Genomic DNA, 12,368 nt, shown 5'->3' with positions numbered 1-12,368 from the left:
AGCTTATAAACATCAGGTTTAAAACTCAAAGAGCTTTACAAAAAAGTAACAAATTAAAGATGTTTGGAGTTTTATTTGAGTTATTAATTTACATTTTTTGTCTAAGAGATGCTGATTTGAAACCGTTGTTACATACAGTTACAGCATTTCCTGTTTCTGCCGGAGAGGGGAGGCCGTCCCAAAGCTTGCTGCTGTATTTACTCCCTCCATCTGACGGGAGGAGCCTCGTTGAGCTGCGAGTGTGGCTCCAGACGGAGTTCACTCCGTCACGGAGGGGTAGGGTCGAGGGAGTGGTTTGGGATTGGGCCTCCCTCTGGAGGAAACACGGAGATTTTAGCCTTTGGAGACCATTAACATGCACTAAAACCTACAACACACTACAGGAGAGGGAAACCCCCAAAAAGCAGAATAACAAATAACCTTTATCTTCAGGCTCGGACTTATTTCTTAAACAAAAACATAAATCTGGTATCTTTAAAACAGGAAAGTGAACCAGCCTGCATGAGAGAATCAGCTAGTCCTGTTTGCTGTCAAATCTCAAACCCTTTGTTCATCGCACTGCAGAGAAGTACATCGAAGGGAGAAAAGGCAAACATAAGATCAGTGGAGCAGAAGATAAACAAACACACGTTAACAACACAATGTCTTTATTATGGAAATAACAACCAGAGAGGACTTGACGTCTAGTTCTTTTTTTTCTCGGAATTTCTCAATGTTATTGGTGTTGAAATACTTTCCATGCAGAAACTCTTTATTGCCATCCAGGTTTCCCAGAAAGCACTCGATCACAACCAGATGTTCTCCAGAACGCTGCTCTGAGACCAGTTTAGCTTTCATTACGTGTGGAGCATCTCATTGATTTGTGACCTCAGCAGGGGTCCTAAATCAGCGCAGAGACTCCATTCGTGGACTCCTACTCCACCCCCTGAGCAGAGAAGAAGAAACGACGAGACCTCTGAAGTCTTTGTGAAGCAGCGCACAGTTTTGAAAGCTTTCATAGAGCCATGGAGTGTTTGTTTTTAGTGTTTTTGGGTTCGCTGCTGGTTCCTCTGCGGGCACAAAGCAGGACAAACTGCAAGCCCATGACCTCCACCTTTTGTCAGGGTTTAGGGTACTCCACCACCCAACATCCGACAGGAGCAACGGGGTACAACCTGCGGGAGATCGGTCAGATCGTGGAGACTTCGTGCTCTCCGAACGTGGCCGTGCTCATGTGCCGGGTCGTGGTGCCGGAGTGCGGCTCGGTGGAGGACGCTCGGATGAGGCCGTGCCGAGCGCTGTGTGAGAAGGTGAAGACGGACTGTGAAGCTCCGCTGAAAGCCAAAAGGATCAGCTGGCCGTCGAAGCTCCGCTGCGACACTCTGTCCGAGAATAACTGCGCGCAGGTCAGTGTGAACACATTCATCTGTTTGCATCTTATATCATATTCCATGTACTTCTATATAGACTCTTCTTGCACCATTTCTATTTTATTTGTTCTATGTCCTATATCAGGGCTTCTCAAACTCCGGACCGAATTGGAAATCAATCCGGACCGAACCCTGTGTCCCATTATAAAACAAATGACTCATTTTGATGTAAATTAAAGTGGACCTATCATGTTATATTGGAAACATATATTGTAGGGCCATACCTGTACAAAACATGTCTGTGAAGTTTTTTGCTTAAAATACCAAACAGTTCACCCGTTGTAGCCATGCCTCATACTGCTCATACCTCTCTTTTGCAGCCCTGTTAGAGAAACACAGATTCTGGGTCCTTAGCTTGAAAATAGCTAATGCCTGATCAGAATTATACCGGATAAAAAGTTAAATTCTGCTGTGATAAAACGCCATCCTGTTCTAAACCACGTCAAGGATTATTTCTGAAACAGTATGGAGCTCAAATGCTTTTTCTCTTGCGGGTTTATCACAAGGTGAGTTCCTTTTTTTAATTTCCTGCTTTTTAAACACATGTGCTCCACAGTACAGGTTAGCTCTGAGAGTTAGCGAGGCTTGCTAATGTAAACAAAGACGAGATTACGTCCAAAACACGTCAGGCATTGTTTCTGATAGCAACTTTCTGTGGGTCCGCCGCAGATTTCACGTCATATCGGCAGCAAATCTGTATCCGCTCGTTGTACCCCTGTTTTTAAAAGATGTGGGTACGGAGGAAAAGAGAGAGGGTTTTATTTTCTGACGCTGCGTGAGTTCCCCGACGCACCGGGGACCAGTGTTGGGGAAGTTACTTTTAAAAAGTAGTGTTTGCTCGTTACTCGTTACTTCTTTAAAAATGTAATCCCTTACTTTACTTAGTTACCCTCCAAGGAAAGTAACTTTTTATGTTACTCGTTACTTTTACGTTACTTTTATGTTGCTCGACTTTGGGCAGAACCCCATCTCTGTTCCTAAATGTGTAGGCTTACATAAAGTTCTACTATGGAGAACATAACAGATATTTCTTTTGTGCTCTTTATTATAAAAAAATGCCACAGAGCACTTAACAAAACATTGGGCTATAGGCGTCAACACCACCACTAAACAATAATATCAAACAATATCAATATAAAATCATAATCATTAAACAGGCTAGCCCCAAACTAGGTGCAAATCATGTCAATAGGCAACTAAATAGGCTTGGACTCGAAATATCATCATTTCCCCGGGGATCTTGAGCTACTAGCTTCATGCTAGCATGTTTTCCTTTCAAATGCTTGGTGAGGTTGGCAGTTGGTTTAACGGCAGTGGACACAAGTTTCTGGCCAGGGCACAACGTACACCTTACACTCACATTTTTCCCCTTAGTTTCAACAAGTTCGAAGTAATGGGAATACCTCCATCCCTCGAATGTTAGCGTTGGCTGCGCCTGCTTCTCGCTATCCATCATTGCTCTTCAGTCTTCATGCCACCACCAGCGGCCAGCCTCTATCCCGTACAGAGTGGAATGAGAGCTTGTGCCTAATGCGTAAGCACACAGCTGAGTAGGCAGTGTCACTGTCACTCGTCCCTGGGAAAAGTAACGTTGGGGCGAATTGAAGAAGAAACTAGTTACGTTACCAAATTTTCCGTAGTAGCGCGTTACACTACTTTTTACCCGGCAAAAGTAGTTACGTTACTGTCTCATACTACACCCAACACTGCCAGGGACACATATTTATGTATAAAAGACATCACAAAGTGAATTTTGCATGATAGGTCCCCTTTAATGTATATTTTCTTGTGTCTGACGCGTTGTGGGAATGAACGTGCATATATATTTACTTGTGTGTGCGAGCGTGACACGCATTGCAGACCGCAAGTTAACCGCAAGTTTACCTTGACTTTCTAATGCTTCTAATGCCTTTTTTGCCGAGGTTCAAGGCATTGGCTACAGACAAACAGTGCCATTTCTCCCACTAGTTCAAGCCATCATGCTGTATGTATGTATTGAATGTGTGTGTGTGTATACAGGGGCGCCGTTTACCGACAGGCAAGTGCTTGGACCAGAAGGGGGCCCCCAAACAAAGTAGATTAATCCAATCCAATCCAACTTTATTTATACAGCACTTTAAAACCTCCAGACCAAAGTGCTAAAGATACAAACACAAAACAAACCAGAATAAACGTAACAATTAAAAAAAAAAAACATTAAATAAAAAACATAAAAAAAGATTAAGAAGGTCCACAGCAACGACAACATGAAACACCTTTTAATTTACTGCAACGACATGTCGGGAAACCCCCTCAAGGGGGCCCCATGCATAGCGTGCCGAAACGGCTTCTTAATTTCAGTTTCGTTGCTCCGCTCCAGGGGTGGGTGGGGGGGGGTGGGGGGGGGGACTTTACTGGCATTGATCCGGACCATTGACCTTGTATAAAATTCACAAGTGGACCTTTAACAAAAAAGTTTGAGTACCCCTGTCCTATATATGCATGTTGCACTGTTGGAGGAGCCTGTGACCTAAGATTTTCATTGACATCTACACTGTATGTGCATATGACAATAAAACCGTTGAAGTGGTTTTATGGACAGCGCTGATTTGTTTCTGTTCCTGTAGGGTCAGGTCTCCAGCCCCACTCAAACATCGCCGGCTACATGTGAGGAGATCAGCGTGGCTCTGTGCCGGGACCAGACGTACAGCGAGACTGTGCTGCCGAACCTCCTGGGCCACGCCTCTCAGGAGGAGGCCGGCCTGGAGATAAACAAGTATTCCCCTCTCATCCAAGTGGGCTGCTCCTCTCACCTGAAGCCTTTCCTGTGCTCCGTCTTCATTCCGAAGTGTGTGTCTGGCGCTCGTCGGCCTCCCTGCAGGATGCTCTGCGAGAAGGCCAGGTCGGGCTGTGAATCCCTGATGAACAAATACGACATCCAGTGGCCAGAAGACCTGCGATGTGAAGCCTTCACCACCGAGAGCTGCGAGAACGTAAGTCTCCTCTTCCTCGTTTTCTACTTTCAAGTTCACATCAGTATGTAGTGTCTCTACTTTAAAGAGTCCTGTCGTGGCTTCCTTCCTCCAAGCCACTAGACGCCTTAAACAGAGAGTTCTAACTCGTTTCTCTCCTTAAATTAATCACAGGTTGAAGTGTTGCTTGGCCTCCGATGGTTTAGAAGATGTTGCGATGTATTTGCTCAAAATAAAATAACAAACTTTTGCACATGCAACAAAGAAAAATAGGCCTTTACAATATTCAAAAGAAATAGGCAAAACTCAAATAAAACAACACAACTTAGGTATTTCTTGATAACTTCACAACTTAAAGGGTACTTGTATGGTTTGTATGTACGTTACGAGTACGATTGAGTACGGTTAAAAACTGTTCCTCGACGGCGTCTCTCAACAGCTTGCCCATCACTGTGGCGTTAGCACAGGCGCCGTGGGAATTGTAGTCCTTTATAGTGCGTTGACTACAGACGTCACAATTAGGTGGCCTTTCTTATCAAATCAAATTACTGGCTCTAACAAGTCCTCTCCTGCTGATGTCCAGGTGTATATCAGTATGTAGTGTCTCTACTTTAAAGAGTCCTCTCCTGCTGATGTTCAGGTGTATATCAGTATGTAGTGTCTCTACTTTAAAGAGTCCTCTCCTGCTGATGTCCAGGTGTATATCAGTATGTAGTGTCTCTACTTTAAAGAGTCCTCTCCTGCTGATGTTCAGGTGTATATCAGTATGTAGTGTCTCTACTTTAAAGAGTCCTCCTGTTGATGTTCAGGTGTATATCAGTATGTAGTGTCTCTACTTTAAAGAGTGCTCTCCTGCTGATGTTCAGGTGTATATCAGTATGTCCTGACTCTACTTTAAAGAGTCCTTCTGCTGATGTTCAGGTGTATATCAATGTGTAGTGTCTCTACTTTAAAGAGTCCTCTCCTGCTGATGTTCAGGTGTATATCAGTATGTAGTGTCTCTACTTTAAAGAGTCCTCTCCTGCTGATGTTCAGGTGTATATCAGTATGTAGTGTCTCTACTTTAAAGAGTCCTCCTGCTGATGTTCAGGTGTATATCAGTATGTAGTGTCTCTACTTTAAAGAGTCCTCCTGCTGATGTTCAGGTGTATATCAGTATGTCCTGACTCTACTTTAAAGAGTCCTTCTGCTGATGTTCAGGTGTATATCAGTGTGTAGTGTCTCTACTTTAAAGAGTCCTCTCCTGCTGATGTTCAGGTGTATATCAGTATGTAGTGTCTCTACTTTAAAGAGTGCTCTCCTGCTGATGTTCAGGTGTATATCAGTGTGTAGTGTCTCTACTTTAAAGAGTTCTCTCCTGCTGATGTTCAGGTGTATATCAGTATGTAGTGTCTCTACTTTAAAGAGTGCTCTCCTGCTGATGTTCAGGTGTATATCAGTGTGTAGTGTCTCTACTTTAAAGAGTCCTCTCCTGCTGATGTTCAGGTGTATATCAGTATGTAGCGTCTCTACTTTAAAGAGTCCTCTCCTACTGATGTTCAGGTGTATATCAGTATGTAGTGTCTCTACTTTAAAGAGTCCTCTCCTGCTGATGTTCAGGTGTATATCAGTATGTAGTGTCTCTACTTTAAAGAGTGCTCTCCTGCTGCTGATGTTCAGGTGTATATCAGTGTGTAGTGTCTCTACTTTAAAGAGTTCTCTCCTGCTGATGTTCAGGTGTATATCAGTATGTAGTGTCTCTACTTTAAAGAGTGCTCTCCTGCTGATGTTCAGGTGTATATCAGTGTGTAGTGTCTCTACTTTAAAGAGTCCTCTCCTGCTGATGTTCAGGTGTATATCAGTATGTAGCGTCTCTACTTTAAAGAGTCCTCTCCTACTGATGTTCAGGTGTATATCAGTATGTAGTGTCTCTACTTTTTAAAGAGTCCTCTCCTGCTGATGTTCAGGTGTATATCAGTGTGTAGTGTACTACATTGTTCATGTGTTTTCGTCTCTCCGTTCTTCCAGATTCAAGGCTTGCCTCAGCCATCGTCTGCATCTTGTCAGGACATCACCATCCCTCTGTGCAGAAACCTTCCCTACTCTCAGACCGTGCTGCCGAACCTCCTGGGCCACGTCTCTCAGGAGGATGCCGGCCTGGAGATGAATCAGTTTGCTCCTCTGGTTAAAGTGAGCTGCTCGCCTCACCTCCAGCCCTTCCTGTGCTCCGTCTACGCCCCGGAGTGTGTGGTGGGGACGCCGCGGCCCCCCTGCAGGACGCTCTGTGAACACGCACGCTCCAGCTGCGAACCTCTGATGACAAAGTTTGGCTTTGCGTGGCCGACAGCCCTCAGGTGTGAGGCCTTTACCACCGAGTCCTGCGAACACGTGAGTCTGCTCTCTGAGGACAGATGTTTACGAAAAAAGTATAAGTGTCTGATTTCCAGTCAGAATATGTCCTCACACTTAATATAAGACCTAATAACTTAAGAAGTAACAATGCAGGGAGTCTTGTATCTCAGCTGCTGTGGTATTCGTAAAAGAAGGATCATCTTGTTTCAGGAAATTAATCTAACTTGATTTTAGAAAACACATTTTTATTGTAAAATCACAAACTAACATCAGGACACTTTTGAACAGATGGTAGTTATGGGTACTTTTTACTTAAGTACATTTCGAAGCCCATACTTCTTTACTTTTACTTGAGTAAAGAAGTTTAGTCAGTACTTCTACTTTTACCAGAGTATTTTTTAAACACGAGTATCTGTACTTATACTTGAGTAAAGGATGTGTCCAGAGGTGGGAAGTAGTGGAGTACAAATACTTTGTTACTGTGCTTAAGTAGTTTCTGGTATCAGTACTTTACTCCACTACTTATTTTTCTGACGACTTTTCACTTTGACTTCTTACATTTTGAACACAAATACCTGTACCTTCTACAGGTATTTGTACTTTCTACTTCTTACATGTTGAACTCAAATACCTGTACTTTCTACTTCTCCCATTTCCCAAACAGCTGGTTCCTTTAGTCTGAATGTGTGTTTGGTGCGTGATCATTATTCTTTAGAGTCACTGCGTGCCTATTGATTGGAACACGATCCGTGTATCCATCACTTCCTGGTCTTCTCTAAAGAAGAGGGACCAATGGAAACGTTGTCACGTTGCCGTTGCTCAGCATGGAAACATTCATTAGCTAACAATGACATTATTGTTCTATTGATATAAAGGGAGGTCAGGTACTCTTTAAAGCAGCTGCTAGTTATGGGTACTTTTTACTGAAGTACACTTCAAAGCCTCTTTACTTTCACTTGAGTAAAGAAGTTTAGTCAGTACTTCTACTTTCACCAGAGGCTTTTTAAACACGAGTATGTACTTCTACTTGAGTAAAGGATGTGTGTACTTTTGCCCTCTCTGACTTGGTGCACTCTTCTTCTCTTGCTGCAGTATGGAGTGGGCAGCAGTGGGGGGGTCTGTGAGCCGATCACCATCCCCATGTGCCGGAACCTCTCCTACAACCAGACCATCAGCCCCAACCTGCTGGGACACACCAGTCAGAGGGAGGCGGTGGGGAAGATGTCCTTCTTCAACGCCATGGCTCAGTCCATGTGCCCCGTGGACGTCCGCCTGTTCGTCTGCATGGTGTACGCCCCCAAGTGTTCGGGAGGGGAAGTGCAGCGGCCCTGCAGGTCCTTCTGTGAAAGAGCCAAGCGGGGCTGCGAGGGGACGATGGCCAGCTTTGGGGTTTCCTGGCCAAACGACCTGCAGTGCAACGCTTTCCCCGAGCAAATGTGTGTATCGGTAAGAAACGGACACGGTGTGGACAGAAATATATTTAGACAGGTTTTGATTCGATTTGATTTATTTCGAACGTGTAAAACAATAATACAATAATAATAATGACATGAAACATGAGAATTATGATACTGTACAAACTTAAGCGGTATCAAATTGATCAACAAAAATATTATTGACTCTCAAAAAATTATATAAACCAATAATCGACCTAGTACACATCCGAAAAGGAGTGGGAAGAAGTTTACACTTATTTAATCTCACCCCTTCTCCCAAAAACTAAATTATTAACACTTTTTTTTAACAACATGTACATCTAAATGTTCGTCAATATACATTTACAATTATAAAAAGATGATATCGGGTTAAATGTGATGATTTGATCTGTTTTTACATGACATCCTTTCCTTTTGTTTCACAGGAAGACAGCCGGCCAGATGTGAGTATTTACCAAAATGAATGTCCATAGTTCTTACAGTAGAGGACTTAGCTTAAGTGGTAGCAGGTAGCTGAAGGAAAAAGTAAGTCGTGTTGGGAAGATGTTGGGACTTTGTCCTCATGCTGCACCAGTGACTCCTACTGACCTATGATTTGAAGTTTCCTTCGGGATGAATAAAGTCTTATCTTATCTTAATGGGGGCCGCATTTCACAACAGCAACACTTTATTAAAACATCTGTTTCAAATGTCACACAACTCTTAGCCTTTGGGGTAAAAAGTCCTCAAAATGTTTACACTGCACGTACTGTATTACATGTATATTGCATGTTGTGTTGTCAGTTCTTGGTTCATCTCTCTTGTCTCCGACAGACGCTGGATGCTGAAGGAATTCTCGCCAAGCTGAACGCCGGGGGCTACACCGTTCGTGGCAATAGTCAGTTTATGTTCCACTTAATACTATTCAATCATCTGAATGAGAAGTCTTTACACTCTAACATATTTATCACCCCCTATTTAGCCCTGACTCTCCAGACAGCCCGTCTCCTGTTGACCCTCATGGACGTATCCTTTGCAACGGCCAAACATTTCTACTGGCACCATCCTGATCTGATGCTATATTTAGCTCCAACAACAACGTTATAGTCTAGTTTCCCCATTGGCCAACCGTGACAAGAAACAGTAAACGGGGCAGCTTTAGCCAACATTGCTAATTTCCAGCTGCTGTCCCCGGCCAGATGATAATGCTCTTGAAGTTGATTCCCATCTATGCTATAAGGATATTGAGGTGCATTCCTTCGACTAATTAAAGTTCTTTAACCGAGGGCTTTCAGGCAGACCGGTCTGGAGACCTGAATGTGGTCGAGGTCTTCAAGATGGAGCACTATGCGGCTCTCGTCAGGCGGGAATATGTGGAGAGCTACGAGAGCAGGAACCCGCCCTCCGTCCCTCAAAGCCAAATGAAAAGGGCTTTGTCCGACCACGGTGAAACGTTCTGTCTTTGATTGCTTTTCTTATAGCCACGTATTGAATCACCAGCTTACAAGCTTCGAGACACATCAAAGGTCTCCTATCATGCTATTTTCAGGCATATCTTATGGGTCTCAGATATATACAAATATATAATATATGATGTGTTTTGCTCAAAATACCAAACAGATCATGCATTTTAGACATCGCTCATATCCCTCTATTCCAGGCCTGTTAGAGAAACGCTGATTCTGGGTCCGTAGCTTGAACAAAGAGGGGGTGGAGCTAATGCCTGATCAGAAGATACTCAGCTAAATGCTGCCGTGATTAAACGCCACATCCACACATCAAGGATTATTTCTGAAACAGTTTAGCATCGTTTCTGATTGGCCCGTGGGTGTAAAGCCCGCCCACATTTCCGATATTACGTCATATCGGCCGCAAATCTGGATCAGCTCCGTTGTTCCCCCGTTTTTAGAGATGTGGGTTCGGAGGAAAAGAGAGTGTTTTGTTTTCTGACACTTTGAGAGTCTCCTGACACACCGGGGGGGGGGGGGGGGGGACATATTGATGTACGAAAGACATTAAAAAGTGCATGATAGGAGACCTTTAAGGAAAGCAGAAGCACCCGAGTTGCATTTTGGTTGACTTTGGTGTTGCCTTGCAGAATTCGACTTGGACGATGAAACCTTCATAGTTCTGTGGAACGGGATCCGCTCCAGAGACGGGATCGAATACGACGAGTATGTGGCCGTCATGACCAAACTCCTGATCCTCAGAGGTAATAGGAACCAAATTATCCGTGCCCCACACTTAGTACTGCCAGTGGTGGAGAGCAACAAAGTACTAATACATAATTCTATAGTAGTCTTTACTTTACTGTATTTCACCCAAGACATTTTTTTATTTCTATTTGATTATATATGTTGCATTGTTGGAGGAGCTCAGGCCAGAAGAATTTCATTCCCATTTCTACTCTGTAGCTGATGAGCATATGACGATAAAACCTTTGGATCTTGAATCTGATATACAGCCGGTTCTGCACCTGAAGATGTGTAAAATGTTGTGGTTACAATTCAGTGATAATAACTCTAGCTTCTCGTCTCAGATCGTTTCAATACTCATCAGCTGAGGTTACCGTGTGACTGCCAGGTGGCCAGCTTCTCATACAAGCAGGTGAGCTGGCAAATATGCATATGGGAATATTTAGATACTCTAGTGATATATGTGCTATTTTCTATTTCTATTTTCTTTCTATTGTGGATTTATATAAACTTGCTGCTAATGTTCATTTGTATTTGTATCTTTTAAAAATGTTAAAATTGTGTAATGCTTGATATGACAACACTGCTGCTGATTTACCTACCTATCAATCTACCAATCGATCTATCCATCTATCTACCTATATATCTACCTACCTACCTACCTATCTATCTATCTATCTATCTATCTACCTACCTACCTACCTACCTTACCTACCTACCTACCTACCTACCTACCTACCTACCTACCTACCTACCTACCTACCTACCTACCTACCTACCTACCTACCTACCTACTACCTACCTACCTACCTACCTACCTACCTACCTACCTACCTACCTACCTACCTACCTACCTACCTACCCTACCTNCTACCCACCCATCCACCCACCCACCACATTAGGTGCATACAGGTGTTTGTTTTTTTGTATTACAATCCTGTTTCATTTGTATTTACCAGTCAGTCATTTAGTTTACTTTGTTTCTCTGACTGTTGATCTGCTGTGACAATATCCTTTATCTGGAGTGGAATAAGGTTATTTTAATTTATAATATATCTTTTGTTCTCCTTTCAGTTCATGAATTCAGCCATAATCTGAGGATCAAATGGAAGCTGAATGGATCAAAGGAGGGTTTTTTTATTAGCACAGATGCTAAGAGCTGTCATGTTATGTCCTACATTCACACATCCTTCTCTTCAAGGAGATATTAAACACTGAGAATAAGTTGTTGAGAGTTCAAGATTTTTTTATCAGTGTCTGAAGTTTGCGTTTTTTGGTTAAAGTGTTAATTCTGTACAATGACTTCCCACTTGCAATAAAAGCGAATTGGTTGAAATAATCTTTATTTTTATTTTGCAAAGAGAAATCTTAAAAATTACAAGTGAAATTAAGAGTGAACAGAAGTGAAAAATGATAACATCAATCACATATCAAAGGTCACCTGGTCAAACAAACAAACAAACATTATATTGAACAATGCATTTGGTCAAAGAAATAGATTCTACACAACATAGATAAAGTTTCCAGTTTGACACCAATGACAGCCTGCTGGCTGGAAACAGACTGGTAGAGGATCTCCAACAACAGAGAAGACGGTGCTTCTCAAAGTGTGGTCCATGAGCGCCCCCTAGTGGTCCGTGAGTATATTGGTAACATTTCACATTTTAAATGTATTAATTAATTTAAGTTTTCCGCACTCTCACCGGAATATCTCGAGCTTAAATTTCATTTTCGATTGCATGATATAGCCCAGCGCAACACCTTCGTCACACATGTTGCCACTTGTTTGTACCATTTTCAGGCGATTTGTAATCTGTTATAGAAAAACTACTTGTTTTTTAGATTTCAAGAAGCATGTAAAACAAACAATGGATGTGTTTTATGAACATGTATCCATGCTGGAAGTAGATTTAGATGTGTTAGGAGTTAGATAGAGATTAGTATCTGATATATGCATCCAGGGCCGCCTTAATGCACGGGCTGACCTGGGCTGAAGCCCAGGGGCCTACGGAGATCGGGGGCCTATCATGAGCCAATACAACAACAACAAAATTCAAATATTATATT

General features: G+C 42.8%; 1 protein-coding gene across 1 annotated transcript; it reads left to right on the top strand.

Annotated features, from left to right (window-relative positions):
• The first annotated feature begins 731 nt into the window (after window positions 1-731).
• LOC117461106 (uncharacterized) lies at window positions 732-11,525 on the top strand. The gene is made up of 11 exons (XM_034102811.2): window positions 732-1,385; window positions 4,016-4,381; window positions 6,368-6,727; window positions 7,784-8,137; window positions 8,553-8,570; window positions 8,941-9,004; window positions 9,089-9,132; window positions 9,402-9,552; window positions 10,205-10,318; window positions 10,646-10,713; window positions 11,376-11,525. The coding sequence occupies exons 1-11, from the start codon at window positions 1,005-1,007 to the stop codon at window positions 11,397-11,399; spliced, it is 1,944 nt and encodes a 647-aa protein (XP_033958702.2). The 5' UTR covers window positions 732-1,004; the 3' UTR covers window positions 11,400-11,525.
• The last annotated feature ends 843 nt before the right edge of the window (window positions 11,526-12,368 follow it).

Source organism: Pseudochaenichthys georgianus, chromosome 16, assembly GCF_902827115.2.
Source record: "Pseudochaenichthys georgianus chromosome 16, fPseGeo1.2, whole genome shotgun sequence".
In the NCBI taxonomy this organism is placed as follows: Eukaryota; Metazoa; Chordata; class Actinopteri; order Perciformes; family Channichthyidae; genus Pseudochaenichthys; species Pseudochaenichthys georgianus.
This window is presented reverse-complemented; position numbering and strand designations above follow the sequence as displayed.

Bases quoted from the DNA above. Each gene is read 5' to 3' on its own strand.
- LOC117461106 (XM_034102811.2), top strand. From the start codon at position 1,005: ATGGAGTGTTTGTTTTTAGTGTTTTTGGGTTCGCTGCTGGTTCCTCTG. The intron at 9,133-9,401 runs GTATCCTTTGCA...GAGGGCTTTCAG, and splicing joins TCCTGTTGACCCTCATGGAC to GCAGACCGGTCTGGAGACCT. The intron at 10,319-10,645 runs GTAATAGGAACC...TTCTCGTCTCAG, and splicing joins CAAACTCCTGATCCTCAGAG to ATCGTTTCAATACTCATCAG.